This window comes from Candoia aspera, chromosome 3 (assembly GCF_035149785.1).
Source record: "Candoia aspera isolate rCanAsp1 chromosome 3, rCanAsp1.hap2, whole genome shotgun sequence".
In the NCBI taxonomy this organism is placed as follows: domain Eukaryota; kingdom Metazoa; phylum Chordata; class Lepidosauria; order Squamata; family Boidae; genus Candoia; species Candoia aspera.
In genome coordinates, this window is record NC_086155.1 from 124984763 (window position 1) to 125005947 (window position 21185).

Below are 21185 nucleotides of genomic sequence, written 5' to 3' on the forward strand. Positions count from 1 at the left end.
TTGTAAAGCAGGTAAGAAATCTCGGAATACCAAAGTTTCTGCTATCCATTATTGCAGAGTAGATATTAAAGCCTCTTTTATGTGTCTTTGAAATGCACCTGCATTTTCTACTTGACACTTGAACAAATAATCAAGATAGACCTGCTCATTCTGATGTCATTACAGCTTATCTGGAAAAATATTAAACACAGGCAACTATTTTGAAATACTTCCCTCCACAAGGGATTGCGATACTTCTCTATCTTCAAAGAAAAACTTCAAAGGCTAAAAGAATAGCTAGCTTGCCTGGACTAAATCTGATTCAGGATAATCAGCAAAGGATCCAATTCCTTTCTGTCTTCTCAAGGGATTCTTCATAAACACAATTCTCCATATTTAAAGACTAAAGGTAGTCCTTGCTTACCAACAACAATTGGGACCAGAAACTCCCTGGCTAAGCTACAGGGTCATAAGACACAACATCACATGACTGTGCTGACTTACGACAGCAGTCCCAGTTGCCGTTGTTAGGCAAATCCTGTGCAATTGCAGCATCCAGTGGTCATGTGATCGCCATTTGTGATCTCCTGCCAGCTTCCCCATTGACTTTGCTTGTCGGAAATGAAGGTTACAAACATAATGACATGACTGCGGGATGCTGCGATGTCTGTGAGCCAGTTGCTGAGCACCTGAATCACAATTACATGATGGGGGACGCGCAACAGCTTCAACTATGAGGACCTGTTGTAACAGCTGCAACTATGAGGACCTGCCTCATTCAGCACTGTTGTAACTTCAAACAGTCACTGAATGAGTTAGACGTTAAATGAGGACTATCTGTATTTCCATATAGGGAAAAGTACATGAACACAATCATGTCTGAAAAGTGTACATATATAATATATAATGGTTTCCCAGTTTGCATCCCTCACATGTGTTCCTCCAATTCTTAACCAGCATGACAAACTCCACTTCTAAAGACTGAAAACAGGCATTCCTGGACAACAACACCTGAAGAATGCTGTTATATAAACCAGGAATCCTCAGGCATATTTTTCCACAACATGTATCTGCAGCAAAATAGACACATTTTTATAGGTGTACTTCCCATGCTTTCCTATAAATTTAAATCTTTAGAATAACAACTGCTATGTGTCAGGTGACAGAAAGGACAGGTATTAATAGATTTTGTATCCACTAAATTATACATATAAGACTTTTCCTATGTATCTTTTCTAACACTGAAGTATTAAATAACAAGCAACACATTTTATCTGAGCATGCCTGAAATTACACTATCAGTCCAAATCTCTCCTTCGTCTTAACTATCTTTCATTTGATCCCAGGGTGCTCAAAACTTTTAAGACATCCTAAGGCAGGCATGGACAATCTTGTCCTTGTAACCTGAGAAAGAAAGTTAAGAGAGTAGCACTATGATGTGGTCAACAGAGTTATATCACACTTGTAGGTAGACCAGGATTTTCTTCTGGTTATTGAATCCTAGTTTCTGCAAAAGCTGTGATCCTTTCAAAAACCTTTCCATGCTGTAAGCTTGAATATCAAGGAGGGTAAATGTAGCTTTCCTGAAAGACTGAAATTTAGTTTCACATGAGACTGGTATTCCCATAACCAACCCCACAAACTCTAAAAAGAAAAGAAACTGTGCGAGCAAGGTGTCTAGTCTCATAGAAAAAGCCAAAATGGCCAGAGGAGGAAGACCCAGCAATGAGAGGGGAGAGAATATTCCTGTAGGCAGACTTGCAGGCCAATTGGAGTTAATCAGATCCCTCACCCTATTTGTGTCACCCAAAGACTTGTCCCTGAAGCATCCTATACTGTACATTGCATATGGAAAGTTTTGTTTCAGGAAAAGGAAGATACCACTTTCAAATCAGAAAAACTAAAACCAACTCTAAATTGCTTCAGTAATGGGCAGTGGATGATATGGAGGCAATGTCATGACATGTCCTCAACAACAGCTTTCACACTGCAACAAGCAAACATAAGGTAAACCTTAGACTCTCCTGGAGCAGCAGAGGCAACTGTATCATAGTTTAACTGCTCTTAGACAATGCTGGCAGTTTGGACTGGCCCAGGAAAACAAACCATGCAAAGGGTACTGAATGGCCTAAAGACTTGCTGAATAATGGCCTTCTTTAATCTGATCATAGGTGCCAAGCCCCATTATTATTATTATTATTATTATTTTAAATCAAAACCCTAATATTGTTCTTGTGAGAATTCAAAATTCAATCTTGCTGTTGTGGCTATCAGAGTTGACTGAACATGCCCTTTCATCTTGCAGATATGGATTGGTAGCAGACTGTGTGTATAAATAATATAAACTAGTGTTGGACCACTGTTTCCAGACCATTTTTACATGTTAGTTCCATGTTAGCTGAAGATACTCCATGGCTTGGAAACAGGGTAATTAAAGACTCCATTCTTTTTCTTTCCTAGACAGATGACCCAGATTACAAGCTGAAGCACTCAGAGATTCATAAGGGTGATTGGAGAACAGTTAGTGACTCATTTTAAATTTTGAATTAGTAGCTGTGTCAGTATCATTCTTCCAAGACATAAATAGGATTTGACATGTAATGTGAGCCAGACAAGGCCTGCCCATTACGATTATATTTATGTGTGAACAGGACTCTATAAGTTCAAAACTATGAGTCTAAAAATCTGATTCAGCATTAGCCATGGTCACAGTGATAGATTTAAACAGATACAACTTACCAGGAAGAAAAGATATCCTGAAAGCCCCAGTGAAATTAGTATGACAGCAGAAGAGCAGGAAATCTTCCTTGTATTTTTATGGCTAACGGCAATTATACGTTTGCTTTTTGAATCCTGCTACTTTGCTTTTCTACGTTTCAGTGTCATACTGCTATATGTTTATGCTCAGTAATAGAACTTTGGACTGAGATTAAAAGTAAAATCATAAAGAGAATGAGACAAAAGGATCTTTCAAAGTAGTATCAGTGTGTCAGAAGACCTAAAAGATCTTAAATGAAATCATCAAAGTTGCACTAAGAAACCACAAATTAACATTAAAAAAAAAAAAAGCCTGTTGCACTGTTCCAAAATATTACTCACTTAGTCTCAGGTGAGTAATTTTCATTAGTAAGCAATGAAAATTAGTTTCAGTGAGCACTCAGTCATATGAACTAGTCTCAAATGTGAGATTAATAGAACCACAGAAGTGAGAATTTCTACTCCTTTTTCCTTCGTTTTGTGTTAGTCCTGAAAAAAATAACCAAAGATGGAATGCCTACTTTTATGTAACTCAAAAAGTTACAGAAGATTTTTCAGGATGGGAACACAAGAAGCCTACATTTCATGAAGTTCTGCCAAGTCACTCATCCTTTGCTCTAAGGAATACTCTTTCCAGTGCCAACCATCAAATAAGGAACTAAGACCAAGCTAAGTGCCTTCAAGACCTCTATTTCAGTGAAAAAGTTAAGGACAATGCTTAAATTTCTTTCCTGGCTGCACTATATGATGTATATATGATTCAATCAGTCTTAGTCCTCCCTTTGCAATCAGGCCATAAAAATATTGGCCAGTATTAAGGACACTTATAAGGACTATTGAAATATCATGCTGACCAAGAATTCTGAGAACTGCAGGGCCAACACCTCTGAATGATGCCAGCCTGAGGAGTTAACTTTAAATTAACAAGAGGTCATTCAACATGTTATAATCTGTTTTCCTGCTCACCCAATGCAGCTTTTAGAATTATTTCTTTGAAACCCATAACATGAAAAAAAGGCTCAGACTAGTTCCTTAAGAAGCCCTTACTCTTATTTCACTAATTACCATTCTGAGATATGCAGCAGCTGGTTTTTCTTATAGGCGCAGCAAAAACACTAAAAAGATGAAGGGCTTCCTTGTAGGAAGGAAAAGGTCAGGGTGGTAACTAACGATACTAAATACATGGTCTAGCAAACACTTTTAGATATACACCCAGGCCAATTTTTGAAAGGAATTTGACTCCCTCCCCCATTTAAGTAACACAATCTCCTTCAATCTGGATCCCTCCAATTATGCTGGATTAAAAATCTCAATTTAGACAAAATCTGCTGCCCAACCCTGGCCTATAACTCCTACGTTTTGAAACTGTTTTACTTAAATAGTCCCACAGATCTGTAGTGTTAGATATGAACATGACTAAGTCTTCATGTTTGAAAATTACTTGTCTTCTCTTGCTAGGTGCAAAGGTGTATGCAGAATAGGCACCAGGGCTCAGAGAACTCACATTTCCTGAATGGGTAAATATATTAGAAGAGTATAAACCTTGTGTACTTTTACTGCGAAACTTAGCAACTAAAAAAATATGTGAAAAAGGAGAAAGAGACGAGAGAAAGGGATGAAGGATGTTAAGGGATGAAGACAGAAAAAACACTTGAAAATGTTAAAATACGTTGGGTTGTGATTTTTTTGCAACAAAGCAGGGGGAAAGAAAACAACATAATGGAAAAAAGCCCCAGGTAGATTTTTTTTTTGTAACCTTAAGTAGTTGTGAGTGAACTTTTTAATCTTCTGCAAGTCTGCCAAAAGGTCTAATTCTTTCAAGTTGTTCTATATAAAACAGCTGCTTAAAAGCCTTTATTGGAAACTTAGGAACACCTGAAGAACATGTTCACCTCACAATTTGCTACTTTCAAAAAAATTACATTAATAATAAACCTGTAGTTAATTTATTCTACAGACTGATCTAAGTTTGCCTTACAGGTACTAAATATTCTACCCTGCTCAGAGAGGAGGTACGTAATCTTCCTGGCAGAAAATAAATGGACAAACTAAGGGAATCATTCAAGGTTATACAGTAAATTGTTAAAGGGCTTATATAATTTCCTAGATCTCCAACAGTTAAATCCAGTAACACATGACCAACATTCCTGCATCTTTGTAACAGCCCAGCTATTCAAATAGAATGGCTTGTTCAAATAATTTTCAGTGCTGGAAAATACAACAGTCAAAAACAAAAAATAAAAGTATTTGTTTCAGAATAACTGAACAAACAAGGAACATACAATATGCCCTTAACCAAACATCCAAACTACATATGCAGAAATACCCCATAATATAGCACTCTAGGGGCTGAGCGAAGATTCAGGTCATACTCATGCACTGCACCAAACCATGCCTTGCTGAACAAACCACCACTGGCTGGAGTTATATAATACACTCAGCCATAAACTGAGTTATAACCCACAATGTTTGGATTCACTGAAAATACTAAGCCAACATTTGATTTGGTTTTGGCATGATGAGTGAATGCAACCTAGGTGTGGGATGCTATATAAATGAAAGTGCCTGCACACAAAAAAAAGAGTAGCAATGAATTAGAAGACTAGATAAAGTTTAAGAAAGATACGTTAATATTTTAAGATTTTTATCAAGATAATAGGTATTTACAGCACAGTGATATACAGGTTTAATTAGAAGTCTGCCCCACTGATGTTATTGGGACTTAAGTGAAAGGTGCAAGCACTGAGTCATGTCTGACCCTTTGGGGAGATGCCACTTTTGCTACGTTTTCTTGGCAGACTATAGCAGGGTGGTTTGCCACTGCCTTCCCCAGCCGTCACCTTCCCTAGCAAGCTGGGTACTCATTTTACCAACCTTGGAAGGATGGAGGGCTGAGTTGACCTGAGCCAGCTACCTGAGAGTCCAACTTCCGCTGGGATCAAACTCGGGTCGTGGGGAGAGTTTTCGGTTGCAATACTGCCACCTATCACTCTGCGTCACACAAGGCTTATTGGGACTTACTTCCAGGTAAATGAGTACAGGATTGAAGAATTAAAATGTACTGTAGAACCTCTTGGAGACTTTCAGAAGGATGTTGGACTGACTTCTCCTAAGAATGTTTTTCAATTTATATCAAATACTCTTACCTTAGAAAGATATTAATGTGGTATATCTGGTAAACTCACAGTCCATGGAATATGAAGTTTTTGTAATGACTGATTTATATTTGTTATTTTGTTTATTTTTGTGCCTTTCAGTTAGTTTTGACTCCTGGCAACTCCTTTGACTTCAGGGACTGCCTAGTCCCTGCAGTTTTCTTGACAATGTTTTTCAGAAGTGGTTTGCCATTGCCTCCTTCTTGGGGCTGAAAGTGACAGGCCCAAGGTCACCCAGCTAGCTTTGTGCCTAAGGCGGGACTAGAACTCAGTCTCCCGGTTCCATCCTGGTGCTTTAACCACTACACCAAACTGGCTCTCTGTTTTGTTTATAGTATCTTGCAATTTAAAAAATCAGGGCAATTTATAATTGGTCATAAAATACAACAAACTTTTAAATTCTGAACTGAATTCTATGTGCAGCCTCCCTGGAGCTATCAGGAAACGTATTACTTGCTTAAATGTTTGTTTTATCATCTATACCAGAGGTTGGCAAACTATAGCCCACAGGACAAATATGGCCTGCTGCCTATTTTTATACAGTTTGCAAATGGATGGGCAGGTGGCAGATCACCAGGCCCAAGCCTCAGCTGAACTCTTGAGGGGGGGCTAAGGGCCATGTGTCCTGGGCAGCAGCAGCCTATCAGTGACCTCCTTGCTGGTGGGTGGCACCGCCCAATGGCTGCTGTGCTCCTTGGTCTACAGACCTGCCAGCCGTGCCCACAGAGGCAGAGGAGGGGCAGGATCTGGTCCTTTAGAGAAAAAGTTTGCTGACCCCTGAGCACACATATTCTCTAACCTAACCCCTCAATAATTAAGACTTAACTCCTAGCATCAGGTTATCCTTAAAATTATTTCCTCTAACTGGAAAAAAAAAATAGACTAAAGCCATCCTGAAGTCAAGCTTAATTCCCAGTGAACAAAACATGCATATCTGCAAAGTACGGTATTAATTCCAGGTAAACAAAAATATTTTTTAAAAAGGTATGTCTTTTCTAATAATAAATTTATCCCTGTCACCAATATGTGTATCAAAATGCATCTATAATGTAGTATATTTGGAGACATCCTTCATCTTAAAGCATTAATAAACAAGTTAAAAGAACTGGAAAGATTGATAATATGTCACATGCTAATTACTGAACTCTTAATCATCCACAGAAGTGTTGCTGAATTATAGCAACATCTGCAAGGTCAGGCAGAGAAAAATTAAAATCCAAGAAGCTAATGTTTAATTCCAATTTGCCTGTCATTTCCTTAGAGAAGCGCTATAATCTTCCACTTGCCAAATATTGATTACTCCTACAACACCTCCACATAACTTCAGGAAGAAGAGCAGTTTTAAATAAACAAATAGGAAATTAACAATATATCAATCTACTAGTGGCTTTATACAAGTGGGACCCCCGTTACATTCCTGTATTTTACATAGTGTAACAAAACGAGGAAGCTTTTTAAAATCATGCATATTCAATTTTCACAAGATCACTAATCCACAGAACTAAATCTATTATAAAATTCTTATCAAAAGCATGGTTTGAAGTGAAGGGAAAGTTTAACCAAGTTTAAGTATTTTTAGTTAGTACAGTAATGATTTAATCAGAACATAAACCATTATTTTGGCCTAGAAATCTGCAAACCAATCATAATGCCCAAAGACCACTCTTGCACAGTCATGCACATATTTAAAACGTATTTTAATTAGAAGCATAACTTTTCTACTGAAATCAATGAGGCTTCTTGATCCTGCCATAAACACACTCTTCTCTTCTGCAACAGATAAGGACTTTACTTTATTGTCAGGCCCAAATGTCTTGGCAAAATATACATGAACTAGTCAAAATTCTGCATGTTGAAAATGTTTTAAATTGAACAGCAATTAACTAAAAAGGAACCTTAAGATGGGGTTTAGATCAGTCTCTTCCAGCACTGTTTGCTTATTTTAAAATTTTAATAAGAGAAAAAATGGGGGGAGAACATCTGGTCAACATTATAAAGTGGATAGCAGAAGACAAAAGAGGAAATGGACCAAATGAAATAAATCCTTTGCCTCTTCTTCACCCACCCACCCCATCTGCTTCTTCCTTCTGCTCTCTGATGACATGAAAGGCTTTGAACCCCTGCAGTGGCCTATATATCCCCTTCACAGGAAGCCTAGCAAGGAAATTCCAGACAGCTCTGCAAGAAGCTAGGCGCTTAACATGCCTTGTTCTAAAATAAACTTTCCGCAAATTTTCTGCAAAAGGACCATCTTGCAAATCCGGCACTTTTCTCCTGGCACTTGAACGCGCTCAGTGGGCCAAGGGAACACCACCACCACCCCGCCACCTCAACTTACTGACCTAAATGCAACGCGCCAAACAATAGGAGAGTGAGCGAGCCATGCAAGCAAGGCGATTCTCCATAAAAGCAGCTCACCTCTGCGCCGCACATCCTGAATAAAAAGAGAAACACGGAAGCATGTGCACACATACACGCTGCAATGCACACCCTACTGAAAGCAAGGCTCCATTTCCCACCGGTGTTAATGATATATGAATTCTATCCCCAACAGTAACTCCGTGAATTTACCTACGAAAAAAAAGGTAAAGATTTGACGACTCACCTATGGTCCCATTTTGACTGCATTAAATAACGTTTAGGATTACCACACTTTCCCCACTGAACCTTAAGTTCCATTGAAAGCATTCAGGTTTACTTCCAAGCGACCCTGGCTGCAACTTCCACTGATTTTTCAAAAGTTAAGCCTACATTTCATTGCTTTCCATACCACGTCCGGTTCTAGAGAATACACTTTTATTTCTTTATTTCTTATTTTTTTAAAAAATAAATAAATAACTTTACTGCGGTCAAGCCATTGACAGGATTGCCGAGAGGGGGTGAAAAGCGGCTGCTTATTCCTTCACCTCGCGAAATCCCAAAGGACACACAAGACTGCACTCCTACATCAAGCCCCAAGGGGTTCCGCGGGGCTTGCATCCACGTAAGCGTGGCCGGCAGACTTCGCACGCTCCCCAACTTCGCGAACACATTCAAGGAAGCTCACGCGGGCCGGAGGAGATTAACCAACTCTGCCTGCTCCCTCCGCAAATCCTACTCACCTCCGTAAAGAAGTTACTCATGGCTGCACCAACTCAACAAGCCTAGTCAAGGGAACGGCGGCTTCCGCATGGGTAGCAAAGGGGACGACTATTGCTTCTGGGGAGGCGAAGGGGCTGGAGCTCCTCACGCCCTTTCTTCTCCTGCTGCCATCCCGTGGCCGCCCCCTTCTTCGCTCGCCCTCTCTCCCCCTCCAGCCAAGTGACCACCAGTACATTCATTCAGACGAGCAGAGCCTTTTGTTTCACGCAGTGTACGTCTCAACGCCGCAGCAAGAGGCGGCAGCCGAAGGAAACCCGGTAGCACATGGCTTCCTTCCACCCCCTGCCCTTGCGGGTAAAGAACAAGCCTGCGTTGGATTTTGTTCAAGACAAAAAAAAAAAAATACAGTCCACACCAGGAGCTGGATTGAGGACGTCTGCAGCTCCCTGAGCAGAAGGCGCCGGCCGCTCGCTAACCTCACTCCGGGCAAAGCACGCGCAAACTGGGGGCGCGCCCGCACACCTTTCATGCAGAATGCCACTAGTGTGCACCGCCGTTAGTGTGGTGTCGAGGGCTGTTCAAGAGCCTTCCCGGGTCACGGAGGAGTCTGCTGAGATTACTAATTCTCCGCCCCGAAAAGCGAGTGCTTCAGCCAATCCCAGGCGAGCGCCTCTTTGGAATTTTGACCTAGGAGGCGCGCGAGCTACTTTTCCTCGTTCGTTCGTGTTTTGTTGGTTTTTTTTTTTCATTCTTCCTGATCGCAGCAGGCAGGCAAGCACTTCGCGTGTTTCCACCGTTGCTGCATAAGTGTATGTACCTGCTGATGTGCTGACTGGGAACACTCCTTTTCTTCCCCTCCCACCCCCATATCTCGGGTCTACTAGTCTATCAGGCTCTTCTCTGCCCCTGCCACCAACCCCGGCAACAGCATTTGCAAACTGCTTTATTTGTAGAGGTATCCCTCTGCCAATTCCTGGCTCTTTCCAATGTGGCTTCCAGGTGGGATCTTGACATGTACTGATCACTGCATGTTATACCGGTTGCTCTCTGTAGCTAGCGCTATGTTGCTGTTAATTCCCAGAGTCCCGAAGTGTTTAAGATTCAGTCTTGACTTCCCAGGCTGGGGCATCCTGGCAACCTGACAAGGTCATGTTGCAGATTCTCCTTGAGTCAGGGCACACTGGAACTCTGCTGGCCAGCAGCCACCTTTCCTCCCCCACAGTCTATCACCACGCTGCCTGGGGTGGGCGGGCTAGACCGCACTGATCTGCATGCAGATGAAACAAATCAACGGGGACTTCTATAGGCTCCTTCAGCTGCCCACCAGCCCCCCCCCCCCCCCCCGTTCCCATGCTGGGAAGACTACATATAGTGTCATCAGCACCCAACACTGATCTGCAGCCCTGTTATGTTTGCAGCCACGTGCCAGCCCAACATGCCTGGTATACACATGGGTTATGAGAGCTTTCATCTGCCAGTGATCCAGGACAATCCCTTGCATGTGACTGTGTTGCACTGTCCTGTACAACCATTCAGTGGCATGTTCACAGGATGCACCACAACCCATGGCATTTATTTCTATCTCCACTACATGATCACAATGGTAGAAACACATGGAGGCCAAGGACTCTGAAATGTCTGATGTTGGGGTAGCAATCAAAGAGGTCTCTTTGAATGCAGTTTATCACTGTAAGCCAGGCACAGAATACTGTGCTTCATAAGGGGCATACTGTCAGGATCCACAACTGCTCACCTCTGTGCAGAGCGCACAGAGATTGCTGTCCCACAGTTACCACCATTGGGTGTGGAGTGGGCTACTAAGCGGTCATGGTTGGAAGCATGGAGCATCTTCTTCAGCTTCATACAGGTAGTTTCTGCCACTTCTTATCTGGGTTCTCCCATCCATGCAGATTCCCCATTATGGCCCACAAAAGCAAAGGTAAGTGAGGCAGGACTTAGATAGCAGCTGAGTCTCCACCCTCATTCACAAACCCTAGTATACAATTTGCTCATCCATCAAAGTCAGTGGAACTGCTGAACAAACAGCACATTGGTCCAGAGTTGGACCAATGGGCTATTGGTGGATAACGTACTGCAGCTGAAATTAAGCATGAGCTGAGGAACCTAACACCCAGGTGTAGGCAGACACACGCAAGGCATGCTAGGCACCTCCTGTGTAAGGACAGTTTCCCTGCCATGCTGGAATAAGGCCCTGAACCTGCCCAATGCCCATCAGGGACACATGACATGTAACACAGACAGCAAGTTTCACTGACATTTACAGATATTTATTGGAACCAGAGATTCATTACTCTGGCACAGAAAGCCACTTCATGTGGGGTTTTGGGGGGGGGGGAGGAATTGGGGATGGGTGGGTTAGGCTGGCTTTTACCCTGGCTTTGATGTTGTGGTGTGGCCTGATTCACAGTCCAGCAGATTCCTGGGGTGTGGTGGAACTCTTCTTGGGATGTAAGGCAAAGGCAATGCCATGAAGATACAGCATAAAAAATTGATTACTGGGGCATATTCAAGTGCCATTTGGGGGGAGGTGGGTCTGAGGCCAAATTCACAGACACACTTTCTTAGGATTAGGTGAGGGAAAGTGGAGAAGTTTTCCACTTACTTCAATCAGTACATTACTGTTGTAAGCAAAAAAGGTCCAAGGGTAGAATACCACACCTTGCGACAGATTGCACACTTGCTGCTTAAAACAGTCTCTTTTTCTGCTACTGGGAGTAATTCATCTTTTCCAACCTGGAATTCTCCACAAGCATCGCAGTTCAGTTTCCATAATTCCCAACCAGCATGCTCCTGGTGGCTGGGATTTAAGAGAGTTAAAGTTCACATCTGGAGAGCACCACAGTGGGAAAGGCTGAGATAATGCAATATGAGGCCCTCCAAATGTTTGACAGGAGCTCCAACATGTCCACGTCATTCTTGCTGAATATGGCTGGTCAGAGTGGAATTCAGTAACATAATGTAGGTTGCCTGTCCTTGAAGTAACAGCCTTTCTTTTTACCTCCCATTTTCATCCCTGCTTTTCCCCATCCTGCCAGGGAAGAAATGGTTGACCTCTGTGGGAGTGCACCCAACCCAAATAGGGGCCAGCATCAGGAATAATAAAGTGGGGAACAGTTTTCTCTCCTGTTGTCTGGAGCCTGTGAAATATAGGAACAGAAGCAATACTGTACAACTGCTGGAAGGTTTCAAGTGATGAGTAAAGTGCTTTAGAATGTGTGATTTTAGAATTATTCTTTTGTAGGATAGACTGGCATCCCTTGTTCTGGTTCCCAAGAATATCTGGGATGGAAAAAGGATTGTTCAGCAAACGCTTTGGTCATACATGCCTCTCCCCCCACCCCCCATGTATCTATCTATATATTCACAAGGGTATAAACTATATCAGAATTAATTGAATCATTGAAAATTACTTCAGGGAATGTACAGTAATTTTAACTGCAAACCAAGAAACCCTAAAAGTTGCAATTAAGATACAGTGATTATGCTTTCTGACGCAAAATGATGCTACGATTCCAGTAAAGAATACTGATTCACTCTTGTCCCAGGTTTTGCAATCTGTTTGGCCACAAAGTTGTCTGGTTTCTTTCCAGGATCAGAGAATGACAGCAAACTAATTAACATATTATTATTCTGGATTAGATGATTAATCTAATCTAAATGGCTCTGCCCTAATCAATTACTTGATGTGCTTCATGGATCCTAGTTTCTGGAGTGATCCAACTTGGCTGATATTAATTCTGCCACTCAAAACTACACACACACACAAACACACATATAAAGTTAGAGTTAGGCAGAGAATGTCATTACCTTGCTTTAGGCTGTTAGGTGTGTTGGGGGAATGAATGCTCTAAAAAGCTGAATTATACATTGGATGAAAAGTCCAGTAAAAACTATATGGCTCATTTAATGGTGACAACAGGAGTTGTTATTATTGTTATTATTATTATATCCCACCTTTTTTATAGATCGGTGCTTTCACCCCTACTATTCGTCCTCTGCATGGACACTGTGACACATGACCTCCAATCGCCTCATCCATGGTCACTCCTCTACGCCGACGATGTCTTCTTGGCAAATGAACAACGTGCAGACCTCCAAAAGCAAATGCGGCAATGGAATGAACGGCTCGGTGAATTTGGACTTCAACTGAACATCAAGAAAACGGAATATATGGAATGTAGCCCCCAAATCGATGGAACCATCAGCACTGGTGGAGAAGACTTGAAGAAAGTAGAGCAATTCAAGTACCCTGGCTCCCTCATATGCAGCGATGGCGATAGCTTTTCGGATGCCCGCACCCATGTCCATGCCACCTGGAAGAAGTGGTGCCAGGTGACTGGAGTCCTGTGTGATCGTCGGATGCTCCTACGCCTCAAGTCAAAGGTCTACAGAACGATAGTGCACCCAGTCACCCTCTACGGGTTGGAGTGCTGGCCAGCAACAGCAAAGCACGAGCAGGCCCTGCATGTGATGGAAATGCAAATGCTCCGATGGTGCCTTGGACTAATGAGATTCGACCACGCCATGAACGATGATGGCCGACAACGACTGGGAGTCATGCCAATCGTGGCAAAACTACGTGTGAACGTCACCCCTAAAGATATGGACACGTCATACGCAGCAAAGAAGACTCGGTGGCGAGGACAGCCATGCGCCTGGACCCTGGTGGCTGGCAGCCCAGTGGTAGACCCAAGAAACGGTGGATGGACTGCATTAAAGAGGACATGGAATGTGTGAACGTCACCCCTAAAGATGCCTTGGACCAAGCCAAATGGAGACGGATATGCCGACAAGCGGACCCAGCCATAGCGCGGGAAAAATGCTAAGAAGAAGATCCCATCTGTCCTGATTACCAGGAAACACACTGAGACAATGACTTGGTCTCTAATATTTATTAGTAGTACTTAACAAGAATCCTAAGGAACTGAGGAAGCGTGGGAAAGCCCAGCCATATAAACCCCAAAGGTTAAGGCGGTCCCGATCTGTGTCTCTTTGAATGGCTGAACAGTTCCTCAGTGCTACGCATGCGCTTGACAGTCTGGGTGGGAGCCCCCTGCTCGCCATCCTTACTCATGACACCATCTTTTTATATATATAACTCAAGGTGGTAAACATACCTAATATTCCTCCCTCCTGTTTTCTCCACAACAACCCTGTGAGGTGAGAGAGAGTGACTGGCCAAAGTCACCCAGCCTGCTTTCATACCTAAGGGAGGCCTAGACTCACAGTCTTCTGCTTTCTGGGCCAGCACCTTCACCACTGCATCAAACTGGCTCCCTAATTATCTAGTTATCATCCATTATCTCATTTCTCTAAATATTTTCTGAAGAAAATAAGCTAAAGCAAATATGAATACCAAAAAGACAATTCAAGGAGGATCTGGGTCTTATTTTTGAAGTCCAGAACAGGTTGGGCTGGTTTATCTCCTATACTTATCTTCCTGGACCTTCTGCTCTGCTTGGATCCTCTTTGTGTGCCTCCACCAAATGAAGGCAGGAGAGGACCTTCTCAACAGTGTGAGCCAACTTGTGGAATGGTTTCCCTGGGATACACACATGCCACCACCACTGATGACTTTGTACTTCTAGATCAAGTGTCAGTCCTTCAAGATAGGCCAGGTCAGGAAACAGGCTCCACAGATCTGGCTGGAACCATATTTTATTGATATAGACCAGTATTTCTCAACCTTGGCAACCTGAAGACGTGTGGCCTTCAACTCCCAGAATTCCTCAGGCAGCATGGCTGGCTGGGGAATTCCGGGAGTTGAAGGCCACACGTCTTCAGGTTGCCAGGGTTGAGAAACACTGGTACAGACTATAGTAATAGAATCTTGAAAGCCTGATTGTATGTTCCCCTCCCTCCTTCTTATACCCCACTGAATTAGGGTAGAGACAGTCTGAGCTTCTTTCTCATGCTTTCTCTGCTTCCCAGGCTTAAAGCATGTTTTTGCAACCATCGTCTCTGTTTTTTTTTTCTCCAAGGTCATCTCCTTGGCTCTCCCCATCAAGTTATTCCTTTTTTTCCTCTGTTTTACTCTGTGATGTTGCCAGTGTTCACACAACAGGTCTGATCCAGCCACTCACCTGGAATAAACAGGTGAATTTACTAAGAACACACAATCAGAATTGTTCTGCTCAAATTAAATAGGGAACAATCATTTTAGACTGCCTCACCGTCTCTTGTTTGGAGAGAGAGCAACAGTATGAAAACTACTACACAAAAATATATGGCGGCCCAAATGGGATTGGTGCCACTACAGAGAGTATTAGGTACCCATCTTAATCCCATCTTTTTCTATGAACATGGGGAGGGGGTGACAAAATGTAAAGTGAACTGAGAGAATTTCTAGAGAGATCTCATTTTACAGGGCAACTGTAGAACTTCATATGCTTGCCAGCAACCAAACAGACCTGACCATTGAAACTTAACTCTGGAACACTTTTGGACTGGCGAGTGGATATAGCTGTCTGCATACCAACCCATTCCTTAATCTAGTTAAGTGAATAGCATAAACTGAGCCAGTAAGTAGCTTTGTAATCCACCAAAAGAACTTCAGTCATTAACTGGATTCAAAATACACTAAGTAAACAAGTAAGTGCTGATTCTTCTACTGTAAGAACAAGGAATGTCTTTCTTATACTGAACAGATGGGCCATCTTTTTAAGCTGCTGACAGCTGCAAGGAACATGGCAGTGACATACTAGCATCCTGCAAAACTGAAATTTTGGGCCCTTGTAAGAGACAGCCTATTGCCTACTTCTACTGCATTGAACACATGTGATGTTACTGTGTAAGTACTTTGTATGTACCTATTTGGCTTGGTTGCATAGCCCAATCAATTGTGAAAGCTATGGTTCTAGTGGTTATTGGAGAGTTAACACTAAATAACACATGCACTATTTACACAATGCATCAGCATAGTCACAGCAGTACTGTAATCATTTGCTGGAAATTGTACCATGTATACTGTTCCACAGAGCCTAATACACAAGAAACAATGTCTGAATTGCAAAGTCATATGACATATTAAGAAGTTACTAAGGAATTAGATTTACAGGGTTCTTCAGATTGAAGTCATACAAAACTTGTAGGAAACGAATGAAAATTTCAGGGGCTGACTAGAAATTAAATGAATGTTTTTCTAAAAATGTTTTATCTGACATATAGTTCTAATCATTTTATATTACTTGCCTCTATACAATGTCACTGTGAGTTGTTTTAATATTCACAATAGCTCTATAAGGCTAAAGATAGGAACTTCATGGTTCAATAGGGAAATTACATTTAGTTACTGCTAACCATAAGAAATACAGTGCAATGATCAATAACAGAGATCAGGCATTGACATGCAACACAATGAAGGAATGGTGTTCTGCAGTGATAAAATGGACCCAAGCTTTTCATGATACAAGAGGTAGATTCATGTTTATAAATGTTCCCATAAACAAGCATTTTCCTGAAAACATAAAATGAACATACTGTAAGTACAATAGTCAGCAAGATATATTTTCTTCCTGAAGAACATTAAAAATGTTTTAAATGAGACAGTTTTGTAAAGGAGCATTCCAAAATGGCATCCTTTACCTACAGTTGGAAGTGGTAGCATCAGGTTTCTCTCTTGACATCCTATTTTTCCTCTCTAGTATTTGAAGGCGAAGTCTATTTTATACTAAAAGTGTAATTGTACATTTCTAAATAACTAAAAGTGTAATTGTAAATCTCTATATACAATATGGAGTATAGTTTTAATGTGGTGGCATTTTGTAAAGTTATGGATAGGTGTTGTTTCAAACATGAGAGGTGCCATTCTTCAAATCTACTTAGAGGAAGACAAACATCTGCCATATGAAGATAGTTTGTGATTCCTCAAGTAAAGAAGAAAAATCTTCCTGGCCACAAAAGCCTGTTGTCAGAAATTTTGCACGTGCCTATAACTATATTCATATGATGTATTGACTAGCCAACTGCATGTTAACCTAGTGTGTTGTACAAACTCTGCCCATATTTTGGTTCGATATATTGTGTGAATGCAGGACACTGGGTTAATTAAGTAAACCATAGTTAAATCATCAATAATCTGTTCTTCAGCTGCAACTATATACAGACACTATATACTATGTTTATGTATATAGTGTAAGAAATTTTAATGGTACACTAGGATATACTATGTGAAAATCAGTTGATGTATTAACTTTAACAGGGAGTAAGTTAAATTCATAGATAATTCTCAGTGGCTATTAGCCAGGCATGACAGCCATATAGATGTCCTCAAGGTTCAGAATCAACAATGCCCTTGAATGCCAGTTGCAGAGTGTTTGGTGGAATATCTTTTAACTAAAAATAAGATACTGTTTTAGAGAAATATCTGGTCTGGTCTGAGTCTTTTTAGATTCTTGTTCTATTGCTGAATACAATATTATCAGTAATTCTTTATTAGCACCTTTTACTTTTGAGCAGATCTGCTCAGGATTGAACTGTAACTACTAAAATGAAATACTAACATTATTTTAAAATGCAGCCCAACTACAACTTATTTTAGTCAATTGAACTAAAGGCAACATACATGGTTCTCTCCTGCACCACAGACTGTAATAATTGAAATTGGGCACTGTCTAAATGAACATGCTCAATGTACTAAGGCTGATTCAGATTCGTAAGCAGGGGTGTGGCTTCATGTTAATACCGTGTGAAGAAGTGGATTTGCAAGAATTAACTACGTGCTGTAAGGAATATAGAAGGCTTAAAGTATCTGAAATACCATTTTATGATGAATATGTAGCACATGAGCAACTGGATATGCCTAACTGCAATTGTATTACAGATTCTGCAAATTAAAATGTATATATTTTTCTTATTTTGATATGTCAAGGATTAACCATGCTGGACATAAAACATTACCAGATGAGGAAGCTAGAATATTTTTTTCATCATAGGACATGCCTACAACATTTGACTGGTTTTAGCAATCAGCCATAGGAATATTCAAAAATACACAACAGCCAAGGTGCACTGTTCTACCAGATCATAAAAAAACAAATGACAAAAAGTCGTTATGGGATACATCACCCTGTCTTGTTGGATTTTATAGTTAGCTCAGATGGTAGCTTTCTTCAATGGCACAGGAAGCTACTGCCACATGTGTGACATTATGAGTCACACATAATAATACTAATTAATAATTATAATTATTATGTGTGACATTATGACTCCAGTCAGTCACTCATGCCCTAGTCATCTCCATGTAGACTATTGCAATGTGCTCTACTTGGGGCTACCCTTGAAGAGTATTGTCATGCGCTGCCTGCCTCTGAATAATGCTCAGACACTGGTTCGATGGATCAGGCTCTGGTTTATTCACAGCGCAGTTACAGCGTCGGAAGAAAAAAGCTGAGAGTGAGAGGAGCGCGCCGGTGCGGGGTTTAAATACCCCGCGCCGGTCAGCGCCCCCTCACTCGCGGTCACGTCACCCCCCTTTGTCCAATACGTTGCCCTGCCGGTGGGTGAGGGGTTGTGAGGCCCCGCTGGCGTTCCGGGATCGCCCATCATCGGGTTTTCTATTCATCCGGTGATTGCTGTCAGCTGGGCGATCTCCGTTGTATTGGCGCTGATGGCTTGGGTGTGCTCCGTGATCCGTTTAGTTATTGTTTGTTGGCCGTTAGTCGTTGTGGGTTGATGGCTACTTATCTTGAGCCCCTTCTCCTATTTCCTTGCTATTGTCATGTGTGCCATTGCGCTGATGACTTCAGCTCAACGGCACTCATGACATACTGCCCCCTGTCCGAATAGTGCTCCCCCCCGGTTTTCTGGTTTTTTTTTTTTTTTTTTCCGGTGGAGCTGTCAAACGGCACTTTTTTTTTTTTTTTCGAAATTCCCGCCGGAGTAGTTGTCGCCCCTCCCTTTGCTCCTCCCTCTACCACGTGCCTTCCCAGGGTGTGTCCATAGTGCGCATGCCCGGGTCACGTCCTGGCGTGCGCATGCTCCAGCCACACCCTGTTTGTTTGGCTCAGTTCGGCGAGGAGAGAGGCGTGGCTGGTCGGGTGCTTATCAGCTCCAGGTAGGACCCTTCTTTTTTTTTTTATTTAAAGTGCGTCGCCTTTGTTATAGCTCCTGGGCGTTGCCCCCAGGTTGCCCTGTTGACTTGCTTGCCACTCCCCCGCGGCCGGGGGGCGGGGGGAGGGTGCTGGCGAACGCTTGTCACCGCCTCGTGGGCCCGGGGCGGGGGGAGTGAGTCCCGGGGGGGGGAGGTCCACCCAAGTCGCGGGCTTGGGGGGGCCCTTTCCCTTGGGGCACGGGAGGCGGGGGGGGCCTGCGGGGGGGGTTTTGCAGGGGACGGCTTGCTGACCTTGGTTGTGGCTTGTCGGGGTATGCCCGGTGAAATGCTCTGGTCAGGTCAGGCGCGTTAACGTTGTGCGCCGCCACCCATTCCGGGTGGGGGAAGTGTTTCCACCTGACCAGATAGTGTAGAGTTCCTCGTTGCTTGCGGGAGTCGAGTATGTCCCTTATCTCGAAGTGGTGTTGCCCGTCGATCATCACCGGTGAGGGCTGTGGCGTGCTTGAGTGCCATCGAGAGGTGGTTGCCGGTTTCAGGAGGCTGGTGTGGAACACCGGGTGGAGTCTCCGTAGGTTGTGTGGCAGGTCCAAGCGTATTGCTACCGGGTTCACTATTTGGGTGACTCGGAACGGCCCGATGTACTTAGGCCCCAGTTTTTTCGAGGGTTGGGGTGACTTTAGGAACTTGGTGGATAGGTAGGCCATATCCCCCGCTTGGAACGTCGGTTGTTGGCGCCGGTGCTTGTCGGCCTGCTCTTTGTAGGCTGCCTATGCATCCTTCAGTGCCGCCGTGATTATTGGCCATGATTCCGCGATCTTCCGTCCCCAGTCGCTAGCGTCCACCTGGGGTTCCGGGGGTTGAGGTAGCTCCGGTATGGGGACGAAGTCGCGCCCCAAGACTACTTCGAACGGAGTTTTCCCCGTGCTCGTGTGGACGGCGTTGTTGTATGCGACTTCGGCGAACGGGAGCAGTTCAGCCCAGTCGTCTTGGTGGTAGTTAGTATATGATCGTATGAATTGCTCTAAGGTGGCATTAAGAACCTCTGTGGCTCCGTCCGTCTGGGGGTGCCAGCCCGTAGATAGGGCCTGTTGGGTCCCCGTCAGCTTTAGGAAGGCCCGCCAGAATTTGGAGGTGAACTGTGTGCCCCTGTCGGTCACCACACGTGCGGGACATCCGTGTAGCCTGTACACGTGGATGAGGAAGAGTTTGGCTAGCTGTTGTGCGGATAGGACCGACGTGCAGGGGATGAAGTGGGCCTGCTTTGAGAAGTAGTCCTTCACCACCCAAATGGCCGTTTTCTTCTGGCTGGGTGGGAGGTCCACTATAAAATCCATAGAGATTTCCTCCCATGGGTGGGAGGGTTCTGCCACCCGTTGTAATAGCCCCGCGGGTTTGCCTGGTGCCCGTTTGGCCCTAGCGCACGTTGGGCAGGACGCTACGTATGCTTTTACGTCACGCCTGAGCGCGGGCCACCAGAATTGACGCCGTGTTAGGTGTAGGGTCTTGAGGAACCCAAAGTGTCCCGCTTGTTTGGCGTCGTGTGACCTATGCAAGATCGCCTGGCGTTGCGAGTCCGGGACATAGATTCTGCCTTCCCCCCATGCCAGGTCCTGTGCCATCGTTACCTTGTCGGGGTTTGCCAGGAACCAGGGGTTGGTTTTGAGGGCGGCGGCGAGGTCCGTGCGCATTCCCCCTGGTAGTTGCGGTTGGCTTCTTCTGGTCGCAGGTTGTCCCGCCGTCGGCTGCGCCGTAGAGTCGAGCTGCCTCCGAGCGCCGCTTCGGGTGGTCACGGCCATCCCCAGTTGCGAGGCGGATAGGACCGTCCCAATGGTGTCTGGGGCGGGCTCTTCGTCTTGGGGCAGTCGGGAGAGGGCGTCGGCCAGGAAGTTCTTTTTGCCCGGCATGAACTTCAGCTGGAAATTAAAGCGGCTGAAGAATTGGGCCCATCAGACCTGTTTTGGGCTAAGGCGTCTGGGCGTTCGTAGGGCCTCGAGGTTCCGGTGGTCGGTCCAGACCTCGAATGGTTGGGTGGCTCCCTCGAGTAGGTGTCGCCATGTCTCTAGCGCCAATTTTACCGCGAAGGCTTCTTTCTCCCAGACGTGCCATCGCCTTTCTGTCTCGGAGAACTTCCTTGACAGGTA

The 21185-nt window shown here is 43.7% G+C and overlaps 2 protein-coding genes across 2 annotated transcripts in view; one reads left to right on the forward strand and one right to left on the reverse strand.

The window, feature by feature from the left end:
- MYO10 (myosin X) overlaps positions 1-9527 on the reverse strand; it is a 164557-nt gene extending 155030 nt beyond the window's left edge. Inside the window, exon 1 of the mRNA XM_063298762.1 lies at positions 8993-9527. Coding sequence (XP_063154832.1) covers positions 8993-9013 — 21 coding nt within the window. The 5' untranslated portion in view covers positions 9014-9527. The remainder of the gene's footprint in view (positions 1-8992) is intronic.
- A 3465-nt stretch (positions 9528-12992) lies between these two features.
- LOC134494688 (uncharacterized) lies at positions 12993-13807 on the forward strand (the record flags this gene model as incomplete). Its single annotated transcript, XM_063299936.1, is given in 2 exon segments — positions 12993-13574; positions 13577-13807. Coding segments are annotated over 2 exon segments (813 nt in total), but the record flags the coding sequence as incomplete, so codon positions are not given.
- Positions 13808-21185: the final 7378 nt, after the last annotated feature.